Raw genomic sequence first — 25,297 nt, forward strand, 5'->3', positions numbered from 1 at the left:
AATTTTGGAACAAATTTATCAAATTAAAGTCCATTTTTCGTCATTGCAAAAAATAGCGTGTGCAACTCGTTGCAAAACTCGATTTTTTCAGCACTCGTAGTATTTATCCAACTCGGCAAGTCTCGTTGGATAAACGTACAACTCGTGCCGAAAAAATCATTTTTTTGCAACTTGTTGCACAAACTACTATTGCAAAACCCAATCATCGAACGTTCACTGTATATTATATTATAAAGGTTTCAGAGAAATCAACAACGGAGTTTTTTTGCGTGTATGGCAATAAGCAGCCATCATTTCACCATCATCATCAGTATGATGGAACACCTCTGAAAATGGCATCAAATGATATGTATCATTTAATACCATTTTCACAAATGTTCCATGCATGCTCTTTCCGACGTCCGGCGCACATGACAGACATGACAGCGTTTTGTTTATTTCCAACGTTAATTCAAAAAGTTCATTGTACAAAAAGTTATTTAAAAGTAATATTATTTGATTAGAGACATGAAGGAACGTTTAGTGTCGAATAATGAAAAGAGCTTCGTTCAAAGAGCGGTATTAGAATCCACGGTATGTAAAATCAGATAATAAAAAAAGTATTCTTTCAAATAGTGTTGTTATAGCGAGTAGATGGCCGAACTCTGGATGAATTTCGCAAACTACGCGTGAACTTCGGAACCGAATTTGGGAGCGTTCACGTATCCCTTGGCGAAACACGGGTCTTAGCACAGGTCTCATGTGAGGTAGTCCCTCCAAGAGCAACCCGCCCAAATGAAGGGACACTGTTTATCAACGTTGAGCTGGGCCCCATGGCAGCTCCCCACTTTGAGTTTGGCCGCCAGTCGGATGCTAGTGTTCAGCTGAATCGAATTCTGGAGCGGGCCATCAAAGATTCTGGTTGCGTTGATCTGGAATCACTTTGCCTAGTGGCTGATGAGAAGGTTTGGAATCTTCGCGTAGACATCAATGTACTGAATCATGAAGGTAATGTAATTGACTGCGCTTCGATTGCGGCTCTGACTGCTTTGGCGCATTTTAAACGGCCTGATGTTAGTCTCAACGGAGAGGAGGTTATTATACATAACATCCACGAGCGAGACCCAATTCCCATCGGAATCAATCATTTTCCCATATGCGTAAGCTATGGGATTTTCAACAAGGGTAAGTTGGCCGTTGCTGACCCGACATATTTAGAGGAACGGGTGGCTGAAGCCAAGATCGTTTTTGGTATGAATTCATATGGGGAACTTTGTGGCTTACACTTGGGAGGAATTACTTTGACGAGTTCGGATTTATTACTCCGAACAGCAACTAAAGCTGCCAAAAGAGCCCGAACTATTGTTCAAAAAATCAAGGATGTAATTCAGAGCGATACCGAAAAACGGAAGAAAAATATTCCCATTGGTTTTAGTGAGTGTATTCGGTTAAATGATATTACGGCGTTGGCACAAGATCGATTGCATATTCGCTTGAAGCGTTTCAAGCTGGATAAGAACAGTCCAGACGAGGACCCGGAAACAGAGGATGAAGAGAATGCAGATCACCAGTCTGAAGTAGAAAGCGATAACCAGGAACAAGAAACTGTTAAAACAGAACTCAAATCTGATGAAGACGAAGCAATGGACACTGAAGAAATTGTACCAATCGCAGACAATTCAGTTGTGTTATTACCAAAAGCTGCTACTGCTAAAGAACAATGGATTCCGGAAGATGCCGAAGGAAAAACAACGGGCAATGAGAAAAAATCTGCCAAAAAGAAGAAAAATAAGAAGAAAAAGACCAAGGAAGCCAAAGCGAGAATGAATGATGTGGACATTTCTAGTAGCAGCGAAGAAGAGACGATCATGGTTACTTCAGATGATATTGCAGGGTAATTTTACTGGCGACCGCTAATAAAATGTCTTGACATCATTTATTCTTTTAAATTGCAAATATCCGAATCTCCATGACCTCTCGTTATGGTTCTACGAGATGCAGACCTTCAAAAAGCTCCGTCACAATGCATAACATTCCAAGTGTTGTATTAAAGTTTGTTAGTCCCAACAACGAGGAAGCACTGGCACCGATAACAACTCTGAACAAGTAGCTTTTTAAACACCATCACTTAGCAAAGTCTATCGTCCGTTATGATTTTAAATAAAACGCTAACTTTTATTTGATTCTATATGTGATACTAATCAGAATATTTCGAGGAAATTCTCTAAAAATTTTCCGGAAATTTCTTTAATATTTAAATTTCAAAATCTTAGAAATTTTCTCAGGAAATTCATCGGACTTCCTCCGGCATTTCTTCAAAAGGAAATTGGAATTTATGGCAAAACTCTCCAAAATTTCTAGGAAAAGTTCTCCTAAATTTTCTTATGAAATTCTTCAAAATATACTCAAAAAATTCTTTAGATCTCTCTCTGAAAAATTCATCTAAAAATTCTATAGATTTTTCACTGAGAATTCTACGGAATTTCATTTCACATTCTTTTCTTTAAACCCCATGGACAATTTCAGGAAATTTCCTCAAAAAATTCTACGGAATTTTCTCAGGTAGGGGAAATGACGGCTTTGGCAGGTTTTGTTCTCTTATTGTCAGGGGGGTTTTTGTTGACCAATTTTTAAGAAATTTGGCCACAATATTCTTTGATATGCAAAGAATGTTTGTGCCAAATTTGATTATAATTAGTTATAGAAAACCCCCTGACAATAACAGAACAAAACATGCCAAAGACGTCATTTCCCCTAGTTGTTCGGAACTTTTCTGGAAATTCTACGAAGTTTATCGTAGATTTTGAAGTTCTACGGAACTCCGTTGGGAAGGTCGTCAAAATATATCCGAGAAAAACTTTTCGTTCGCTAATTGGAGCACGGGTTCAAACCAAGCGAATAGCGGGTTTAAACCCAATTAAAAAGCGCCTTATAGTGATATGACAAACGATCCTGTTTTCCGCGAACGATAATAACCGCCAGCTTGCCTGTGAGCTGGTCTCTGATTTGACGTTTGTGGATGTCAACTGCTCCCACAGTTATGCTCATTTTGATATAGGGGGTAAATGAGAAGGCGTGAATCCATTTCATCAGTATTATTAATTGCAAGCTTTCGTATGCCCGCCATTAGGGATCTTTCAAAAATTACGTCCAAGGTTTGAGGGGGGAGGGGGTTCTAGAATTTGTGACAGTTTGTGACAGGGGGAGAGGGGGGGTCTCGTCTTGTGTTACGTCCAACAAGAATAAATACCTTATTACATTTTAGAAACAATTTGATTAGCTGAAAAAATATTTTAATTTGCTATTAAGCGAGTTAATTCCCACTAAATTTCTTGTAAAAGTTGTGTACAAAGAAGACGAATAATTATATTTCATACAGTTGTACGTACTGGGGGAGGGGGGGTCAGTGATTTGTTACAGATTGTGACAAGAGGGGGGGAGGGGGTTGAAAATACCGAAAAACGATGGACGTAATTTTTGAACGATCCCTTACATGAGTATGTATCTTGTGTGGCAAATAAAAAGATATTTTATTTACAAGATTAAGAATGTCGCTGTTGTAGCTCTCTGGAACATCTTTTGCTGACGAGGATATCAACAATCAATATGAAACTAGCGATCATTTCGTGGTTCCAGTTGCGTAAATTATGAACAATCCTCGGTACCCAGAAATGTCATCTCAGTAACCAGTACGTAATCTATTAGTGGCACCTTAGAACAAAGATTTAGCACTGCTGTCATGGCAACATTTCGAAGATTTATTTTTTCACCAAACAAAAACAAACTTGGAAAATGTTTGGTAAAATCTTCTGACTCCTGAAAAAGCATAAGCATAATCTCTCATTTTGCTCTATAAACTTCCTTTTAAATTAACTTTTAGTTCTATTTTAGCCACAGCACGAAAAATGACTTAATATCAATGAGATGACAACATATTTATTGATAGGAAAATTTTAACGACTTCTTTCGGCAAGCAAATATATATATATGAAAAGTTGGATAAGCTTTAAAATCAGCAAAACTCTCGAATGAATAGAAAACCTAAAAAAATGCTATATACCTATAATATAATTGTTCCCGAAGGGAATCCAAAATTTCTGAAGCAGCACACTTTTTGTGGCGATGCTCAAAACTGTAATTATTTATTTTACTCAATACAAATTTACAGCTTAATCTAATCAATGACTTACAAGTAGTGGTTTCCTTCTACCCACTAGGTTCGACTATACTTCCAGGTGTCAACTATAGGTTCACCTACCCTACTTGGATCTCGCGAATTTGGTCGGACAGTTGCTGTTCAAATGGTTTATAAATAAGCTATGTTTTTCATTGCATTTCGTTTTAGGGCTTACTTACGATTTACTCAACCGTTACAGCGATTCTACGGCGGTTTTCCAAAAACTTCCTAAGGTCGCACTATCCAATAATCACCGAATCTACAGGTAAGTATTTACAATATCAATATTCATTCTTTCTAATCATTTTCTTCTTTTTTTTACAGGTCCTACTCACTTGGTTCTTTCGATACCACTAACCGACGATTTATCCGGATTATTTTGTAGTATTTTTCACTACCAAGCTCACAAATTCAATTTTGGAATAAAACTTTATTATCACCGAACTAAACACTCTCGACTTTACTTTTCGATCGCAAAATCTTTATTTACCTTTTCTGCCCTTGTTTGCGTCTTTTCTCTCTACTACTTCTACATCCTACATTCACTCTCCCTCTATCTACCACTACTATTGCGCGCAAGCTGTCATGTTGCAGCTATGTTGCGCGTTAGGCCTGTTCACCGCTAGACCTGTTCAATGCGGCGTCGCAACACCCCAGCCCGTAACATCCGGCATTTCCGGATTTACTTAATCTCTAACGCCGCTAAGTTCACTACACCTCGTCTTTGTACCTTACCGTCAGCCATCCTTACGTCCGCTTGTCGTACTCGTCCGTCCGTACCTTTAATCACCGATTCGATGACGCCTCTCTTCCAAGACTTCCGGTTCTTCCCATCGACCACGAAGACCAAGTCGCCCTCCTGGAGCGGCTTTTGCTCATCGAACCATTTCGACCGTTGGTTGATCGTCGGGAGGTACTCTTTACTCCATCGTTCCCACATTCGGTCTGCGAGAAACTGTGAGCGCTTGAACATGTTCCGCAGAGTTTTTGCGGGATCTGTTGGCCTTCCGTCCATCTTCACATCTGCACCAGACACCGTTCCCCGAATAAAATGGTTCGGCGTCAGTGCTTCCGTTTCGTCGGAGTCCTGCGGCAAGTAGGTAAGCGGGCGCGTGTTGATTATATCGGCCGCTTCTGCCAGCGTCGTCACCAGGATCTCGTCCGTCAGCTTTCTTCCATCGTCGAGTGCCCGCATTGCCTCTTTCACCGACCGCACCATTCGTTCCCAGACACCTCCCATGTGTGGGGTTCCCGGCGGAATGAAATGCCAGGCGGTAGTCGAACTGCTTACGGCTTCGGCGCACTCTTCGTTGATCTTCTCCATCTTGATCATCTCATTGTTCGCTCCGCGGAAGCAAGTGGCATTGTCCGAGAATATGTGACTTGGCCTGCCAAACTTGCTTTGGAAACGAGTGATGGCCATTCGACACGACTCGGTCGTGAGACTGTGCACAACTTCCAGGTGCACCGCACGCACAGCCAAACAAGTGAAAACTGCCACCCAACGTTTTTCTTTACGCCGTCCAACTGTAACTTCCACCGGACCCAAATAGTCGACGCCGACGGAGCTGAATGGTCGTTGTCACGACCCCTCGGTCGGCGCGTCGCTTCATCTGGGATTGACAACGGAACGTCAAGCGTGAAACGTCAAACACCGGGCTCTCGGACGGGATGACGGGACCACTTTTCGCTGACAATAGTTTGGATGATAAACAGAGGAATTGGTATGCTGAAAACGATGAAATGTGCCTGCAAACGAATGTGTAAAACTTAAAATCCAGTTTAAAACTAGTTTTTCTTTTCTTTATTTAAATAGTGTATAAGTAAATTATAATTCTCCTTGCTATTCTAATATTAGGGTAGGGCGAAGTGTATTACGAATATTGAATATGTGCCTAAATTACCTAAATATTTTTCCATTCGTAGAAATTAACCTAAACTATACCTATACTTACACTATACTGCTCAAATCGGATAAGAGTTAGATATTAGGATTCACGGTGAGCCGAATTGATAATGCGTTAAATAACTAAATTAATTAATGTATTCGGTTGATAGCTGAATTCGTTTTGTAGGATTTAAGCTAGTGAGCAGTGAGCACTGCTGATATTCGTAGCCTGAAGCGAGGGTGAATATTAGAACAAACCACGAAGGTGAAACATTAATTATATGAAGTGTTCTTACAGGAGTAATATTTCAACCAGAGTAGGAGTTGGGGAATAGCATAGGAAAGAGTAAGAACCCTAAACGTAAGTTTCTTTGACAAAACTATACTGCATACTTCTGAATGAGCCATTGTTATCCTTTTGCAGAAAGTTTTTAATATACGTTGTATTAAAAACCTGGAATTCTTATTCTTCGTTGGCCGTACGCCAACATCTTAAAAACTTTGTTTATACGGACGCCAGATTCCGGTGAACATGTCCAACAACTCTCACGAACGCGAGGATCATCCAGGAGCTCAAGGCATCGCAAGTTCCACACCAACGAAACTATGTAAAGTCTGTAGTGCAGACGACGGCCACCAATGGCAATGCAATTTTTGCAAAAATTGGTACCATCCCGCTTGCGTTGGAATCCCCTCGGACAACGAAAACGCTAGATTCGTGTGTCCATCATGCCAGCCACTAACTGGGGCTCTCAAAAAGACGTACGCCCCCGCTACTGTGGTTCCTGTAAGTACAGTTCCTCTGGAGTATGTAAACATGTCATGGTCACAAATCTCTCCCGTCACAACCGCTTCAACGCCGATGTATATACCAACAAGCACAGTTACATATCCGTATGCCATGATGCCTAGACCTCCGATTGCACCATCGGTTCCATATGTTACGCCAGCTCATTCGAGTCATCTGGCGGTCTCGAGCGCATTCCCAACGTTGTCCAATCTCGCTCAGGCTCTACCACCGATTCGTCATCCTCCGTTTCCCTCGTTGAGTCAACCTACCTTTGTACAGCAAGGTGTTTTACCAGCTGCTGTCGCATCCATTGCCGGGTCATCGATAGCACAACCTCTACCGTCTCATTGTGATCCTCCTCCGCTACCGTCTGTAAATCAACCACATTCGACTCCGCAAACTGCTGTTACTGGGGAAGCAAATATAGCACCATCGTTGCCGCGTTCGACTAATCCTCTGAACACCAAGTCTCAAGGTTCAGTGGACAACAGGAGTCGGCTTTCAAAGGGGGCTAGTTCCAGATCCTCAACCAGGCAAAAACGGATACAGTTAGAACTACAACAGTTGGATGAAGAACGGAAACTACAGGAAAAGGAGGAAGCAAATAAACGAGAATATCTGCAAAAAAGATTCGAGTTATTGAAAGAGTTTGCCAGCGAAACATCGTCGACTACCGAGCACGACGTCGAAGAAGAAACGTCGAACGAAAAGGTCAGTAATTGGTTGCAACGCGAAAATTCGATGATCCAAGAAGTACCAGCAAAATCTACTACATCTTGCCCAATGGACTCTGCTATTTTACGACGAGCCCCAACTGTACCATTAAATGCTGCCGATTTCACCGTGTCCCGTGATATTCGCAGACCGTTCACAGGACAACAGAGCGTTGACGAGAATAGTCGAGCACCTAGAAGTATCAGATTCGCTCATTCTACTGTACACGATTTTGACCCAGTTCGACGATCCACGCCAAGGCGGCCTCAGATTCATTCCGAGCCTGAATACAATCTTTCACAAAGCCACGTAGCCGCACGTCAAGCTGTCTCTCGCGAACTACCAGTCTTCAGCGGTTCCCCTGAAGAGTGGCCGCTATTTTACTCCACGTTCAACTCAACAACTGAACTCTGCGGTTTCACGCAGGATGAAAATCTATTACGCCTTCAAAAGTGCCTCAGAGGGAAAGCATTTGAGGCAGTGAAATGCAGGCTTATGCATCCTTCCAATGTGCCTGGAATCCTTTCTACGTTGAAAATGCTATATGGTAATCCTGAAGTAATAGTGCACAACCTGATAGCGAAGATTAGTGCAGCTCCTGCTCCGAAGGTGGATAGGTTGGATACGATCATCGAGTTTGCATTGACAGTGCAAAATCTTTGCGCAACAATCGATGCTTGCGAATTGGAAGAGTATTCGTATAACATGGTTCTTCTCAGAGAGCTGGTAGATAAACTTCCGCCTCCAATAAAGATTGATTGGGCCAAGCATCGTCGTTCTATTCAGGTAGTGCACCTATCTGTGTTCGCTGATTGGCTATACGATCTTGCAGAAACTGTTTGCCCTATTGCATCGCTGCAGAGCGCCCGCTCCGGAAAAATGGATCTGCGTTTCTAAATGTGCATAGTGAGGAACAGAATACAACACTCTCCAACTCTCGAAACTACTGCTACTCAAGAAGGTCCGACCGTGAAACTGTGCCTCGCATGTGGAGGCCGTTGTACTGAACTCGTTAAATGTCAGCGATTCTTGGATTGCACATACAATTCCAGGTGGACCATTATTAAAGAAAATGGAATATGCAGGAAGTGTTTGAAGGGCCACAAAGGAGCATGTAAATTCCAAAAATATGCGGACAAAACGGTTGTACATTCAAACATCACCCTCTGCTTCACAATACTCAGCGTGTCGTGACAGTCAACAAGGATCCGAATCTTAGAGAAGAACACCACTTGAACCCTCCAGCAACTGGTAGGAAACCCAACGACCGTGAATGTAATGCTCATCATAAATCCGTTTCTAGAACGTTATTCCGCGTTGTACCAGTCATGTTGTACGGTCGTGATAAAGTACTTAAAACCCATGCCTTTCTAGACGATGGATCAGCATTTACTCTAATGGATGAGAAATTGGCTACAGAGCTCAACTTGGAGGGTGAAATCGAGCCCATTTGTTTGAGATGGACGGGAGATAACCAAAGATATGAGAACAAATCAAGAAGGGTGCAGCTAGGAATTTCGGGAGCTGTTGAAACCTCAAAAAGGTATCATTTGAGAGAAGTACACACTGTTCCGAATCTTGGACTTTTCCACCAAACCCTTTGTATGGAAGAGCTAGTTCGTCAATATAGTCACCTCAGAGGAGTTCCAGCGCAGTCATATAACAACGTTCAACCTCGACTACTAATCGGAAGCAATAACGCTAATCTCGGCTATGCACAGAAAGGTCGGGAAGGAAAAATGTTCGAGCCGGTCGCTACAAAAACCCGCCTTGGTTGGATTATCCATGGTGGCTCGGATGGTGGTGAATTCAGCGGACACCACAACTGGAACGCGCACACTTGTTGCAAAAATAACGACGACGAACTGCAGCGAGCTATGCTGGAATATTTCTCGTTCGAAAATATAGGAATCTCTAAGCCAAGTCATCTCGTCTTGTCAACCGAGGATCAACGAGCATATGCAATTTTGCGAACAATGACGCGATCTTCAAGCGGTCGTTTTGTAACTCGTCTTTTGTGGAAGTTTGATGAATTCCGGCTTCCAAACAGCAAGCCATTAGCTCTCCAACGTTTTCGGTGTTTGGAAGCTAGAATGAAACGAGAACCTGAGCTAGCAGTGATTTTACAGGCAAAATCAAGGACTATGTCAAGAATGGTTATATTCGTAAACTTAGTTCGGCCGAAATAAAACAACCGAAATCTCGAGTGTGGTATCTCCCAATATTCCCTGTTTGTAACCCAAATAAACCCGGGAAGATAAGGATTGTGGGATGCAGCTGCTAAAACTCAAGGTGTATCCCTTAACGCTATGCTCCTTAAAGGGCCAGACCAGTTAACATCCCTAAACTCTGTGCTACAAACATTCCGTGAAAGAAAGGTGGCCATTTGCGGAGACATCCGTGAAATGTTTCACCAAACACTCATCGCTGCTGAAGATCAGGACTGTCAACGCTTTCTTTGGAAAGAGAGAACAACCGATACGGAGCCCAGTACATATGTCATGCAGGTTATGACGTTTGGTGCATCTTGTTCGCCAAGTTGTGCACAGTATGTAAAAAATTTGAACGCAAAGGAGCACGAAGGACAGTTTGCTGCGGCAGCTGAAGCGATTACGAAGAAGCATTATGTGGACGATATGCTTGCCAGCGTTGAAACGGAAGATGAAGCGATCAAACTAGCATTAGATGTGAGGTACGTGCACGCTCAAGCTGGCTACGAGATGCGAAATTGGCTTTCTAACTCTCCAATTGTTCTCAAAGCATTGGGCGTAGATAGCACAGGCGAGATGAGTCTCAATATTACCTCCGAAGTAGCAACCGAAAAAATCCTGGGCATGTGGTGGTGTACAACAACCGATACGTTTACTTATAAGCTTTCTCCGAAACACGATCGTATGTTACTAGCTGGAATGCGGAAACCAACAAAACGGGAGATGTTACGCACGTTAATGGCAATTTTCGATCCATTAGGACTGATTTCCAACCTTCTCATTCTGTTGAAAATTCTTCTGCAGGAGATCTGGCGTTCAGGAATAAGTTGGGATGAAGAAATTCCAGATACACTCAACGATAAGTGGGAGCACTGGTTACTGATTCTTCCCCAGGTACAGTCTATTAGAATCCCACGATGTTATCGCACTACAACAAGCTTAGGAGACAGCACAAAAGTTCAATTACACACGTTTGTGGATGCCAGCGAGTATGGTTACGCTGCTGCCGTCTACCTTCGTTTCGAAGAGAATGGCTATGTGGAATGTTCAATCGTCTCAGCAAAAGCAAAAAGTAGCACCGCTGAGGTTCATCTCTATTCCCAGGTTAGAATTGCAGGCTGCAGTTATAGGTGCCAGACTGGCGGAAGCAATAGTACACTCTCTTTCGCTCAACATAGAAGAACGAATCTACTGGACGGACTCGAGATGTTCTGTGTTGGATTCGATCGGATCACAGACGTTACTCACAATTCGTTGCATTTCGGGTTAGCGAACTATTGGAAACAACTACGGTTTCGAGCTGGCGGTGGGTAGGAACGAAGGACAATGTTGCTGACGATGCGACCAAATGGAACCGAAAGCCTGATCTCGAAAGCAACAGCAGATGGATTAGAGGACCAGATTTTCTTTGGAAAGACCCTGAAAGTTGGCCGAAAGAATCGTTTCACAACAATAGCACGAAAGAGGAATTGAGAGCCCATCTTAACTATCACGCAGCTACAATAACTCAAGTAATTGATTTGAATTATTACGGAACGTGGAGAAAACTTCTTCGCGTCACAGCGATGGTATTTCGTTACATAAGCAATCTTCGGGAAACTGTCGCACAGCAGACACGAAACAACAATCCGCTATCCATGGCAGAACTACAAAGAGCATCAATTCATCTCTACAAACAGGTGCAAATCGAGGCATATTCTGAGGAGATCGCGATTCTTGCAAGCGGTAAACGAGAAATAGCGAAAGCTAGTCCTATATTCAACTTCACACCATTCTTGGACGAGCTAGGAGTATTACGAATGCAAGGGAGAATTGGCAACTGTGAATATGCTTCAATGGATACAAAAAATCCTATCGTTCTGCCGAAGGATCACCACGTTACAAGACTCATTGTACTAGACTACCACAAGTATCATCATTGCAATAATGAAACGGTGGTCAACGAGATACGTCAACTCTATCACATTCCAAAAATAAGAGTTCTGTGCAAAAGTGTAAGAGCAAGCTGTCAACAGTGTAAAAACCAACGAGCAGTACCAAACCCTCCGTTGATGGGCAATCTTCCAGCAGCGAGACTTGCGGCTTTCGCCAGACCATTTTCGTATGTCGGGGTCGACTATTTTGGCCCGATTTCTGTGGCAGTTGGACGAAGACTCGAGAAGCGATGGGGGGTACTGATAACATGTCTAACAATACGAGCTATTCATGTGGAAATTGCGCATTCTCTAAATGCCGACTCGTGTATCATGGCTCTGAGGAACTTTATGGCTAGGCGAGGTGTACCAATACGTATTTTCAGCGATAGAGGCACGAATTTCGTAGCAGGTAGTAAAGAACTCGAAGCAGCGTTGAAAAACATGGACCAAGACCAGGTGATACGGGAGATTGTTAGCCCTAACACTGATTGGGAATTTATTCCCCCTGCCTCTCCACACATGGGAGGAAGTTGGGAGCGATTAGTGCGGTCCGTCAAAGTCAACCTACAGAAGATGAAACCTCAACGTAACCCGACAGATGAATCATTGCGCAACATACTAATCGAAATTGAACATACTGTCAATTCGCGTCCTCTGACGTTTGTTCCTGCCGAGGACTTCGATGCTCCTGTTCTCACTCCAAATCATTTTCTCATGGGATCGTCAAACGGACTGAAACCTGCAACACCTCTCGACGATAGCTGCGGTATACTAAGACGAGCATGGCGTGCTTCTCAAGCGGAGGCAAACCTTTTCTGGCGAAGATGGATACGCTACTACCTTCCGGAACTAACTAAGCGCTCAAAGTGGTTCGGTAAGGTCAAACCGATAGGTGTGAACGACGTAGTCGTAATAGTAGACGCCGGCCTACCCAGAAACTGTTGGCCTATGGGGCGTGTTATTTCGGTGAAAGACAGCAAAGATGGCCAGGTAAGATCGGCAACCGTGCAGACCCGAACGGGAATCTATGAACGACCAGCCACAAAGATAGCTGTACTTGATGTTCGACGCGATGGATCAGTAAGCCAGGACATAGGCGTACGTGGGGGGGAGTGTCACGACCCCTCGGTCGGCGCGTCGCTTCATCTGGGATTGACAACGGAACGTCAAGCGTGAAACGTCAAACACCGGGCTCTCGGACGGGATGACGGGACCACTTTTCGCTGACAATAGTTTGGATGATAAACAGAGGAATTGGTATGCTGAAAACGATGAAATGTGCCTGCAAACGAATGTGTAAAACTTAAAATCCAGTTTAAAACTAGTTTTTCTTTTCTTTATTTAAATAGTGTATAAGTAAATTATAATTCTCCTTGCTATTCTAATATTAGGGTAGGGCGAAGTGTATTACGAATATTGAATATGTGCCTAAATTACCTAAATATTTTTCCATTCGTAGAAATTAACCTAAACTATACCTATACTTACACTATACTGCTCAAATCGGATAAGAGTTAGATATTAGGATTCACGGTGAGCCGAATTGATAATGCGTTAAATAACTAAATTAATTAATGTATTCGGTTGATAGCTGAATTCGTTTTGTAGGATTTAAGCTAGTGAGCAGTGAGCACTGCTGATATTCGTAGCCTGAAGCGAGGGTGAATATTAGAACAAACCACGAAGGTGAAACATTAATTATATGAAGTGTTCTTACAGGAGTAATATTTCAACCAGAGTAGGAGTTGGGGAATAGCATAGGAAAGAGTAAGAACCCTAAACGTAAGTTTCTTTGACAAAACTATACTGCATACTTCTGAATGAGCCATTGTTATCCTTTTGCAGAAAGTTTTTAATATACGTTGTATTAAAAACCTGGAATTCTTATTCTTCGTTGGCCGTACGCCAACAGTCGTTGATGAGGCGTGACTCGTTCGACGGGAAGTGGAGCCATCCTCGGTGAACGTGGCCGACACTTGTTCACTCTACACCAGACGCATTTGTTCACTACCTGTTGTATCGCCGGACGCATTTTCGGAATCTGGAACCGCTGCCTCATCTCGTTAAAGACGGTCTCCGAATTGGCGTGTCCGAACTGGTCGTGGTAGTGCTGGATTAATTTGTGTGTGACGTCGTGGAACCTTGACAAAATGATCGGGTGCTTCTTATCGAAGGAACTCTCCTCGGAGTTCGCAAGCCGACCATCCATTCGCAGAACGCCTTCGTCGTCCAATACCGGCGAGCTTTTGTATACCGGGCTGCCCTTTTTCAACGTTTCCATCCGTTCTCCCGGTTTGCGCTTCAGGTTGTTCGTGAGCGCACTCATCTCATCCGGGAAACTATCCCATTGAGCCTGTCGCCAGAGAACCGTTTCTGCTTGCTGGAGCTCTTTTGGTCCGAGTGGAACCTTTACTGACACGTAGTTCACTGCAGTCGCTTCAATCAGCTGCCGCTGCTTCACCGTAGCTCGTATGGTCACTATCGGCTCTCCTCTCCCCTTTCGTCGGCAGTTAGCGATAAACCGTAATACGCTAGCGGTCACCCGCAACAGTTTTGTCCAGCGGGAAATCGGTTCGGCATCGATCACCTCGTGGAACAGTACAACCCCTCTCGCTTCTACCTCCGTCTCTTTGGTCTCCGGCTCTTGCTTTGGCCACTCTTCTTTCGGCCGATACAGGAAGGACGGTCCATTAAACCATTCACCTTCGCTTTGCAACGGCGGACCTCCTTTCCCCCACTTTGTCACCACGTCTGCGATGTTGAGATGCGTTGGAATCCATCGCCAATCTGCCACCTTCGTCAGTTCTTGGATTTCTCCGACCCGGAAAGCAACGAATTGCTTGTAGCGGTGTTGGTCGGAATTGAGCCAGCTGCACACGGTGCTGGAATCGGTCCAGAAAACGGTTCGGCTAATATCGTAGGAGTGAGTGCCCAGAACGGTTTGGCTCATCCGGGCTCCTAGCACAGCTCCCATGAGCTCCAGACGGGGAATTGACTGGCGTTTTATCGGTGCCACTTTTGCCCGCGACATTACCAGACTGCAATGGATTTCTCCTTGGATTACCGCTCGCAGATATGCGATGCAGCCGTATCCGTGTTCGCTGGCATCGGTGAAAATATGCACTTCCAGCGAATCAACTTCGGCGTACCTCGCACCGCCGAGATAGCATCGGGGGATCCGGATCTCCTCTACTTGCGGCAACAGTTTTGTCCACCGCTTCCACAGATCCCAGGAATCTGTGTCGATTTCTTCGTCCCAGTCACATTTGGAGCGCCAGAGATGCTGGATGATTATTTTGCCGTGAATGGTGAACGGCGACAACAGTCCGAGAGGATCGAAGAATCCCATCACGCAGCTTGCGATGAGTCGTTTCGTAGGACGTTTTTCCTCATACAGGTACGGCATCATGTCTTCCCGGCTCTTTGTTGAGAACGAGAATTCGTCCATCCTCGGGTCCCAGATCACTCCCAGAACTCTTTCCTTCAACGTCTGCTTATCGCAGCCGAAATGCACCGGCGCCGCCGGTTTTTTCTCTCCAAGACTTCGTAGAACTTCGGGCGAGTTGGACACCCAATTCCGGATCTCAAAACCTGCTTTTCGGTGGACTAATCTAACCTCTTGTGCTAGGGAAACCGCCTCTTCTACGGTGTCGACACTGTCGAAGTAGTCATCCACGTAGTGTTTGTGAATGATGGCCGCAGACGCTTTGGGGTATTGTGCGGCGAATTCTTCGGCATTCCGATTCTTCACAAATTGGGCCGAACAGGGAGAGCTTGTCGATCCGAATGTCGCCACGTCCATGACGTAAATGCTTGGTGGATCATCCGGCGTTTTCCGGAAGATGAACCGCTGCTTCTGCTTGTCCTCTGCGCGTATCTTCAACTGGTGGAACATCTCCTTCAAATCTCCACCGAACGCAATCCGCCGTTCACGGAAACCGAGGAGAACCTTAATCAGCGGTACGAGCATGTCCGGTCCTGTTAGCAGCTGGGAGTTTAGAGAGACTCCTTGCACCGTCGCTGCGGCATCCCAGACGAGACGGATCTTTTCGGGCTTCTTCGGGTTTTGGACGACGTTGATCGGGAGATACCACACTTGGTCGGCGGCAGTGCCCGCTAATTCCTCAGCGGTAGCAAGATGTGTGTACCCTTTCTGCTGGTATTCCTCGATCTGTTTACTGACGTTATCTCGCAGCTTCGGATTCTTGTCGAGCCGCTTCTCCAGCTGCTTCATTCTCCGCAAGGCCATTGGATAGCTGTCCGGGAACCGTGGGTCGTCTGTCTTCCACAGCAACCCGGTCTCGTAGCGATCGCCGATACGTTTAGTAGTGCGTTCCAGTATTTCCCGGGCACGTCTTTCCTCTTCCGTTTCTTGCGGTATCATCACCACCGACTCCTCCAGCGCGTAGTGGCTTTTGAGAAGCTCATGCAGGTCATCATTGGTGATCTGTTGATGGTACCCGAGGTAGTTGCCGGCCGCCACCGTAGTGGACTGTCTGGGTCCGTAAACTGTCCAGCCGAGGTTGGTACGAACAGCAATAGGCTCCATTGGTGTCCCTACTTTTGCCTCCAGTGGCGCGAACGAATGAATATTGTTCGCCCCGATTAGCAGCTGCGGCTGTCCATCGTAGGACTCGATCGGCAATCCTCTCATGTGGCCGTACTGCGCAGCAAGTTCCTCATGGTCCAGCTTTTGATGCGGCAACATCAGCTTTCCAACTGTATGGACCGTATGCAGCAACAATTTGTCGCCGGCCGCTGGACTTGTACCCGACGCCCACAAACTCATTCTCCGGGACTCTTCCACACGCGAGACATTTCCCGTCCATTTGATGGTCAGCCGCTCTCGTACTCCGATTGCGCCCAGGCGATCAGCGAGCCTTTTTTCCACCAACGTGACCGAAGCACCTTCGTCCAGGAACGCCAACACCGTTGCCGACTTTCCTCCGCAGTGTAACTGGACTGGAACAATCCGGAACATGACTGTGCAGTTTGTCCTAATGTGCGCACTCATCCCGACCACATTTCCCACCGGATGCATCAGTGGATTGTGGAATGCCCTACATTCGCCAATGTTGCAGTGGATGTTGAATTTGCACTGCCCTTTGTGCTCGTTGAGACAGACGTGGCACAGCTTCTCCCGATTCACCAACTTCAGCCGCTCAGCATATCGCAGCTTCCTGAACTCTGTGCAGCGCCGCAGACGATGATCGGTGGCTCGGCATTGTTGGCACGGTTTGAGCCTCCTTTCTTCGTTCAAGTTAGCCGCCGGACTGCTGCCTTCGCCATGGCAGTACAGCGCACCCTTCTCCTTCGGCTTGCTCTTCCCGGTTGGGAAAACTCTCCTCGACTGATACGACGGCTGAACCTCGACGTCTACGTTGGCTTCACAGGCGTCCACCACTATGTCCATGAGGAAATCCGTCAGCGTTCGCAGCGTGGTTTCGCCGTGGCCTCTCCGGTAATGAACCCATTCACGCTTCTCACGATCCGGAAGCTTGGCGACCAGCGACTTAATGAGCAGCGGATTGACGAGGTGTTGCTGTAGACCCGCAGCCTCCAGGTGCCCGCAAAGTTGTTCCACCGTGTTTCCGAAAGGAACAAAACTCCGGAGGTTGTCCGGTTTCGGAGGCTCCAAACGATCCACCTTGTCCAACAGACTTTGTAGAAGCTGCTCTGGGCGGCCGTAGTGCCGTTGTAGCTTCTCGATGACCCTCGGAATCGATGCCGGCAGAAGTAGCTGCCCCGACACTAGCTCGAGTGCATCCCCTTCGAGTGCTTCCTGTAACCTCATCAGGTTTTCGTGGTTCATGTAACCACAGGCATCGTTGGAGGCATTGTACGCTGCATAAAACAATGGCCACTGTGCCGGTTTGCCCGAGAATTTGGGAAGTTTGTAGGTCAACCCCTTTCTCGCTGCTAACTGGGCCTTTGTCGGTCTGACCTGCTGTTGCCCCAGCCCGTCTTGGCTCACGTTGTCGACCATCCTCCTGCTCGATTGCAAGGCGCCCGCCTTTGCGCTTTCTTTTATCGCGACGGTGGCTCGTTTATTCAGCCGCTTTCCTCCATCGGACTCATCGTATTTACCCTTTTCTTCTTCGCTGCTTTCACTTTCGTCGACGTCTTCATCATCCTCGTCGCTATCGTCGTCGTCGTCCTCCTCTAGCCATTTGACGTTTTCCTTTGTCAGCTCCAACACTTTCCTATTAGTATTGCCGGAAGGACCCGCTCGTAATCCGCTAACTACGATCTTTGACTTCAACTCATTCGACGCCGGACTACCTGAAAGCTCCGCCAACCTTTCATCCATGGCCGCCATTTCCATCTCGAATGACTTCTGCCTCGCCTCCATCCGCTGGATCTGCTCCTTCTTCTTTCGCAGCATCTCAGCTTGCCAGGCCATCCGCTCCTCTTCTTCTTCAGCACGCATCTTCTCCTCCATCTCCATGTTCTTCCTTTCAAATGCGCGCTGTATCTCTTTCTCATTCTTCCTCAGCTCCATTTCCGCCTCTCCCATTTGCCGCTTTTGACGTTGCTCGCATTTTCGCATCTATGCTAGACGTCCCGGTGCGGGAAGTCGAGCTGTATTTGTCGGACTCGTCCACTTGCTTCCTGGGACGGACCGACTTTTTGGCGTCCTTCTGCTTCTGGTACTCCTGAGCCTTCTGCCTACAGGCTTCATTTTGGCAATACCACATCCTCGGTAGTTTTTCTTCCGGTAGTCCCACGCAGCGTATGTGGAACCACGCGGAACATCCATCACAACCGACCATCTTTTCATCGCATGTTGATGGACCACAGATCCCGCACGGAGTTCCCGTGAGGTCCAACAGGGTTTTGTCAACGGATTCGGAATCGGAACCCATTTTGTGGACGGACTTCTCACAAGCGACGTTTTTGTCACTACTTTTTTGAGAATGTTCCCGAAGGGAATCCAAAATTTCTGAAGCAGCACACTTTTTGTGGCGATGCTCAAAACTGTAATTATTTATTTTACTCAATACAAATTTACAGCTTAATCTAATCAATGACTTACAAGTAGTGGTTTCCTTCTACCCACTAGGTTCGACTATACTTCCAGGTGTCAACTATAGGTTCACCTACCCTACTTGGATCTCGCGAATTTGGTCGGACAGTTGCTGTTCAAATGGTTTATAAATAAGCTATGTTTTTCATTGCATTTCGTTTTAGGGCTTACTTACGATTTACTCAACCGTTACAGCGATTCTACGGCGGTTTTCCAAAACTTCCTAATGTCGCACTATCCAATAATCACCGAATCTACAGGTAAGTATTTACAATATCAATATTCATTCTTTCTAATCATTTTCTTCTTTTTACAGGTCCTACTCACTTGGTTCTTTCGATACCACTAACTGACGATTGATCCGGATTATTTTGTAGTATTTTTCACTACCAAGCTCACAAATTCAATTTCGGAATAAAACTTTATTATCACCGAACTAAACACTCTCGACTTTACTTTTCGATCGCAAAATCTTTATTTACCTTTTCTGCCCTTGTTTGCGTCTTTTCTCTCTACTACTTCTACATCCTACATTCACTCTCCCTCTATCTACCACTACTGTTGAGCGCAAGCTGTCATGTTGCAGCTATGTTAGGCCTGTTCACCGCTAGACCTGTTCAATGCGGCGTCGCAACAATAATCAATAGGTCCCATATTGCCCCTATTTAAAGCATGGTAGCACATAACATATAGGCATCTTGCATTACATTCCTGTAACCCCCTTAGACTCATCCTGGTTTGCTGGCGTAACTACGGAAAGAAGGATCCTGTTCGGAGTGCTGTTCGGTACCCCTTGTACATAAGTAGGAAAAGGTCCCATTCAAAAGCCAAAATAACTCCACGCAGAAATCCAAAAGTATTCCTTTCGAAAGTCTAAAAGGACTCCGGTCGAAAGTTTAAAATAATTTTGTTCAGAAGCCAAGATTCTGTTCGGAAGTTCAAAAACGCCATCGTGAAGCCGTAAAGAAATCGGTTCTGTAACCCAAAAGCGTTCCCTTCAGAAGTATAAAAGGATTTCTTTCGGAAACCCAAAGAACGTGACGAACATCACGAACGGAGACCTTCTGGTCTTCCGAACGGAACATTTTTTGGTTTCGAAAGAAACTGGGTTTTTGGAACAGATTCCTCTTGCGCTTCCAAACAAAATCCTTCTAGGGATTCGGTAGGAAATCCTAGGATTTTGTTCGGAATCCCAAAAGGATTCTATTAGGAATCCCTTTCCCAGAAGCAGAAAAAGATTCCGCTTAGATGCCCAGAAAGCTCCATGTGGAAATTCAAAAATGTTCTTTTCGAAAATCAAATAGGATTCTGTTCAGAAGTCCAATAGAATTCCGTTAAGAATCCTCAAACAATTTTGTTCGGAAGTCCAACAAATATGCTTTAAAATAATAGTAGAGGAGGCTTGTACAGTTTAGTGTGTAAAAAATGTATCAAATAGCAGTAATTGAACGACGAGCGACAGTAAACTGGACAAAATTTGCAAGATGCCCAAAAGTTTGAAAAAAAAAACCAGATTAATCCACCTAGCGGTGATGGTGCCTTTCTCGTTCGTTCAAAAGGTTTGGAAAAATCTAAAATAACACCAATATGTGGATTGGTCTTATTTTTCATTTTTGTTTATATGCATAAAAAAAATTCTCGCCAAACGCAATTTGTTGCAAACAAATCGGATGAGCATAAGAGCAAAAAATGGCATTTTATTTTGTAGTTTTGAAATTAGTCATTTCGCCATAACTTTTGACCCATTTGTACGATCCGGCCAAGTTTCTATAGGAAACAATGGGACAAGATTCTGCGTCGAATGCAATCTGATGCGAGAGACCTGAAAAGCACACATATTGCACATCAATCACAGTAACTTATATATGACCCGATTCAGTCACAATATGGTTACTGCAACCAGATTTGTTGAACTTGTGTTGCTTGGGGAATAGATGAAGTCTAAGTGCTAAAAAAGTGTGCTAAACTTTTTTGAGCTCTTTTTCACAATAAATAGTAATTTTACCATAACTTCTAAGCCCAAAGTCCGATCTGGCCAATTTTCAATAAGAATCAATGAGACATTCTGCGTCGAATGCAACTTGTTGTGAGCAAATCGGTTGAGGATAAGTGTCCGAAAAATGAGTGACATTTTTTACGCGATTTTTTCGTACGAATTTGTATTTTGGCCATAACGGCGATCCCATAGTCCGAATTTCAAATAGGAAACAATGGGACAGGATTCTGCGTCGAATGCAACCTGTTGCGAGCAAATCGGTTAAGGATAAGTGCCCGAAAAATGAGTGACATTTTTTGAGTAGTTTTGCGCACACACACACACATACACACACACACACACAGCTCGGTTATGCAGGAGCGCATTGCGAAATCAGAGGCGGAGGTCAAAGCCTTAACTCCAGAGATGGTGATTTTGTGCAGAGACCTAGACGAGATCACGTCGGAAGAAGAGCTGCGGGTAGCACTACAGGCGCAGTGCAATATAGGCGAGGTACAAATGTCGATCCGGATTAGGAAGGCGTACGGAGGCACACAGACAGCGATGATTCGTCTGCCAGTAACCGCTGCTCATAAGGCACTGGAAGTAGGCAAACTGACGGTTGGATGGTCGAAATGCCCATTGAAAGCCGCCCCAGAAGTGAGCAAATCTATGGAGAGATGCTTCAAGTGTTTGGGCTTTGGACACCGAGCAGGAGCTTGTAAAGGTCCAGACAGATCTAACATGTGCTGGAAATGTGGGAAACAGGTCATCTTGCGAGAGACTGCACGCAAAGACCGAAGTGTATGCTTTGCACTTCAGAGGACGGAAATGACCATCAGACGGGTGGCTACAAATGCCCAGCCTACAAGAGGGCGATCGCAGGCCAGCAGTAATGCAGATAATTCAGATTAATCTGAAGCATTGTGAAACCGCACAACAACTGTTATGGCAGTCTACAGCAGAAACGATGTGCGATGTCGCGATAATTGCAGAGCCGTATCGAGTTCCCCCTGATAACGGTAACTGGGTGACAGACAGAACGGGTTTGGCTGCGATACAAGTCATGGGCAAATTCCCTATTCAAGAAGTGGCGGAGAGTTCGTGCGAAGGCTTCGTGATTGCCAGAATTAACGGCGTCTTCATATGCAGCTGCTATGCACCTCCAAGATGGACCGTGGATCAGTTTAGCCAGATATTGGATCTGTTAACCGATAAGCTGATCGGACGAAGGCCGGTAGTCATAGGAGGTGACTTCAATGCCTGGGCCGTGGAATGGGGCAGTCGAGTGACCAACACAAGAGGATATATCCTGCAGGAAGCTCTAGCGAAGCTAGATGTACGATTGTGTAATGAAGGCTCGGTGAGCACGTTTCGGAGAGATGGGAGGAGTCTATCATCGACATCACATTCTGCAGTCCTTCGTTGATGGCAAGTATGGACTGGAGAGTTAGCGAGGAGTACACCCACAGCGACCACCAGGCGATTCGCTACCGTATTGGCCAACGAAATCCTGGTGCAACACGAAGAAGGATATCCAGTGATCGGAGGTGGAAAACGAAAGCCTTTAACAAAGACCTATTCGTTGAAGCACTTCGACCGGACAGCAGTACTGAGATCATTGATGCGGCTGAGCTAACAAGAATGATGGTAAGGGCTTGTGACGCTACGATGCCACGAAAGCTAGAACCGAGAAGCAATCGGCGTCCAGCTTACTGGTGGAACGATAGGCTCAGTACGCTACGCGCTGCTTGCCTCAAAGCTCGGAGGCGGGCACAGAGAGCAAGGACGGAACCAGAGAGAGAGGAACGCAAAGCGGTGTTCCGGGTAGCTAGGACCGCATTGAAACGGGCTATCCAGCTCAGCAAGTCAGACTGCTACAAGGAGCTGTGCCGAGAAGCAGACGCCAACCCCTGGGGGGACGCGTATCGGGTCGTGATGGCAAAGATCAAAGGCCCATCGACGCCAGCTGAAATGTGCCCGGACAAGTTGAAGGCAATTGTGGAGGGTCTTTTCCCGAAACATGAGCCGACCATGTGGCCGCCAACACCGTACGACGAAGAAGGAGAAGCAAACCCCTTAGATCGACAAGTGTCCAATAGTGAGCTTGCGGAAGCGACTAAACGCCTGAAAGCGAAGAAAGCCCCGGGTCCGGATGGAATACCGAACGTTGCGTTAAAAGCTGCGATCCTGGCATATCCGGACATGTTCAGGAAGGCGCTGCAAAAGTGCCTGGACGAAGGCAATTTTCCAGAAATGTGGAAGATCCAGAAGCTGGTGTTGCTGCCTAAGCCAGGAAAGTCACCCGGCAATCCGGCCGCGTACAGGCCTATATGCTTATTAGACACGCTCGGGAAGCTCCTTGAGAGAATCATCCTCAATAGGCTGACGAAATGTACAGAGGGAGAACGCGGGTTGTCGAATATGCAGTTCGGATTCCGTAGAGCAGTTTCGACGGTGGATGCCATTCGAACAGTGCTCGAGAGTGCTGAGAAGGCGTCCAAGCAGAAGAGACGAGGAGATCGGTACTGCGCAGTGGTCACGATAGACGTGAAGAACGCGTTCAACAACGCCAGCTTTGAAGCCATCGCGACGGCGCTGCACAGAATGCGGGTCCCCAACTATCTGTGCAATATCCTGAAAAGTTATTTTCATGGTAGAGTTCTGACGTACGATACGAACGAAGGACATAAATCGATGCGCGTTACAGCGGGTGTTCCCCAGGGCTCCATACTTGGTCCAACTCTTTGGAACGGGATGTACGACGGAGTGTTGACTTTGCAGCTACCCAGGAAAGTGAAAATCGTGGGTTTTGCGGACGACGTGTCACTAGCGGTGATGGGCGAGACTCTTGAAGAAGTGGAGGTGTTGGTGATGGAGACGATAGCCATGATCGAGCGCTGGATGAGCGGTGTTAAGCTGCAGATAGCTCACCACAAAACGGAGGTGCTATTAGTCAGCAACTGCAAAGCGATCCAGCGGATGGAGATCGTCGTCGGAGGCCATGCGATTACTTCGAAGCGATCACTGAAGCACTTGGGAGTGATGATCGACGATCGGCTAAATTTCAACAGCCACGTTGACTACGCCTGTGAAAAGTCGGCGAAGGCAATGAACGCAATAGCGAGGATCATGCCAAACGTAGACGGTCCAAGAAGCAGCACGAGGCGTCTGCTAGCTAGTGTCTCGTCATCGATACTGCGATATGGGGTTCCTGCTTGGGGTAATGCACTGCAAACCAAGCGGAACCGGGAAAAGCTGAAAAGTGTGTTCCGGCTGATGGCCATTCGAGTCGCGAGCGCATATAGAACGATATCGTCAGAGGCTGTATGCGTTATTGCTGGGATGCAACCCATCTGCATCACCCTGGAGGAAGACATCGAGTGTTATCGGCGAAGAGATACCAGAAACGTAAGGAAGGAGGTGAGAATCCGATCGATGGCGAGATGGCAACAAGAGTGGGACAGTACGGAGAAAGGGAGGTGGACCCACCGGCTTATCCCAAACCTGTCGGTGTGGATGAACAGAAAGCATGGTGAAGTGAACTTTCACCTGACGCAGTTTCTGTCGGGTCACGGATGCTTCCGAAAGTACTTACATCGGTTTGGACATACTAATTCACCGTTATGTCCAGAGTGCGAGAATGTCGAAGAGACTCCAGAACACGTGGTATTCGATTGCCCAAGGTTTGCGGAAGTACGTAGAGGAATGCCTGCCCTAAGGGCGGACAACATCGCAGAGCGAATGTGTCACGAAGAAGGCACGTGGAATGTGTTCAGCAGAGTCGTGACGCAAATACTGTCAGAACTGCAGCGTAGATGGAGAAGTGACCAGCGAATAAGCTTAGTCTCGGGGGGAAATCCAGTGTGAGTCCAGTGAGCAGTGTTTGGCCTCGGGTCGTCGGGGCGCCAGCGAACCGGAAGTCTTCTGCCAACCGGAATCGTTGGACCGACCTCGGCACTCGAATTGCCAACCTGCTGAAGAAAGAAGAAGGAAGTGCTTCGGGTATGTAGGGCACCGCCAGTGCGGACGTCATCCACCACCGGAACTGTCGGACCACCTCTGCAACTCGAAGACGAAGACGGCGCAATGCGCGAAAGCGTCCCCTGCGATAGCCGCCGGTAGTCGGGGCACCATCAGTGCGGAAGTTTCCTTCACCGGAACTGGTGGACCACCCTCAACGCCGGGAAAAGTCAGGAGGATTCGAGTCAGGAAGTTCGGTGCATGACCGTCGAGGGATCGAGACTACGTTGCAGTGGAGCAGTGGATTAGCCAGCCAGTCGGCGAACTAGCCTAAGCTAGGGGCCGGAATTTTAGAAGAAGTGCATGAGCACAGCCCCCCCCCGAAGTAGTCGCAGCATCCCGTGGTCCCGGGGGGATCAAGGCAAGGAAGATAAGGGACCCGGTTTATCCGGGAGGCACATTTTTAGCAGGTCGGGAGGAGCCCATCCCTGTTCGCCTTCGAGCATAGTGTGGATGCTCGAGGTGTCTGTCGCGCAGATTTTTGATGGCCTTTAACCCTTGTAAAAAAAAAAAAAAACACATACACACAGACATCACCTCAATTCGTCGAACTGAGTCGATTGGTATATAACACTATGGGTCTCCGGGCCTTCTATAA

General features: G+C 46.2%; 2 protein-coding genes and 1 long non-coding RNA gene across 5 annotated transcripts; 2 read left to right on the forward strand and 1 right to left on the reverse strand.

Moving 5' to 3' along the window:
- Positions 1-388: 388 nt before the first annotated feature.
- LOC134206595 (uncharacterized) lies at positions 389-1,914 on the forward strand. The gene is made up of 2 exons (XM_062682321.1): positions 389-573; positions 627-1,914. Exons 1-2 carry the CDS (start codon positions 508-510, stop codon positions 1,875-1,877), a joined length of 1,317 nt encoding a protein of 438 aa, XP_062538305.1. The 5' UTR covers positions 389-507; the 3' UTR covers positions 1,878-1,914.
- Positions 1,915-4,059: 2,145 nt separating this feature from the next.
- Positions 4,060-4,660, reverse strand: LOC134206599 (uncharacterized). Its single transcript, XR_009978294.1, has 3 exons — positions 4,492-4,660; positions 4,336-4,415; positions 4,060-4,272 (listed from the first exon to the last, which is right to left on the reverse strand). It is a non-coding gene; the product is annotated as an uncharacterized LOC134206599 (long non-coding RNA).
- A 2,109-nt stretch (positions 4,661-6,769) lies between these two features.
- On the forward strand, positions 6,770-19,136 carry LOC134206606 (max-binding protein MNT-like). 3 transcript variants are annotated; one of them, XM_062682342.1, is made up of 3 exons: positions 6,770-7,545; positions 18,866-18,961; positions 19,018-19,136. In XM_062682342.1, exons 1-2 carry the CDS (start codon positions 6,862-6,864, stop codon positions 18,926-18,928), a joined length of 747 nt encoding a protein of 248 aa, XP_062538326.1. In that variant the 5' UTR covers positions 6,770-6,861; the 3' UTR covers positions 18,929-18,961; positions 19,018-19,136. The 3 variants fall into 3 exon arrangements, 1 of the variants encoding a protein (XP_062538326.1); XR_009978296.1 differs by lacking the exon at positions 6,770-7,545 and adding an exon at positions 11,726-13,456; XR_009978297.1 differs by lacking the exons at positions 6,770-7,545; positions 18,866-18,961; positions 19,018-19,136 and adding exons at positions 11,726-13,207; positions 13,266-13,335; positions 13,394-13,431.
- The last annotated feature ends 6,161 nt before the right edge of the window (positions 19,137-25,297 follow it).

The sequence above is a fragment of the Armigeres subalbatus genome, chromosome 1 (genome assembly GCF_024139115.2).
Source record: "Armigeres subalbatus isolate Guangzhou_Male chromosome 1, GZ_Asu_2, whole genome shotgun sequence".
In the NCBI taxonomy this organism is placed as follows: Eukaryota; Metazoa; Arthropoda; class Insecta; order Diptera; family Culicidae; genus Armigeres; species Armigeres subalbatus.

What these genes read in the sequence shown, in the direction of transcription:
- LOC134206595 (XM_062682321.1), top strand. Translation starts at nt 508, where the DNA reads ATGAAGGAACGTTTAGTGTCGAATAATGAAAAGAGCTTCGTTCAAAGA. An exon ending in GAGCGGTATTAGAATCCACG is followed by an intron (nt 574 to 626) that starts GTATGTAAAATC and finishes GTGTTGTTATAG; the next exon opens with CGAGTAGATGGCCGAACTCT.
- LOC134206606 (XM_062682342.1), top strand. Translation starts at nt 6,862, where the DNA reads ATGTCATGGTCACAAATCTCTCCCGTCACAACCGCTTCAACGCCGATG. An exon ending in AAGAAACGTCGAACGAAAAG is followed by an intron (nt 7,546 to 18,865) that starts GTCAGTAATTGG and finishes ATTTCGTTTTAG; the next exon opens with GGCTTACTTACGATTTACTC.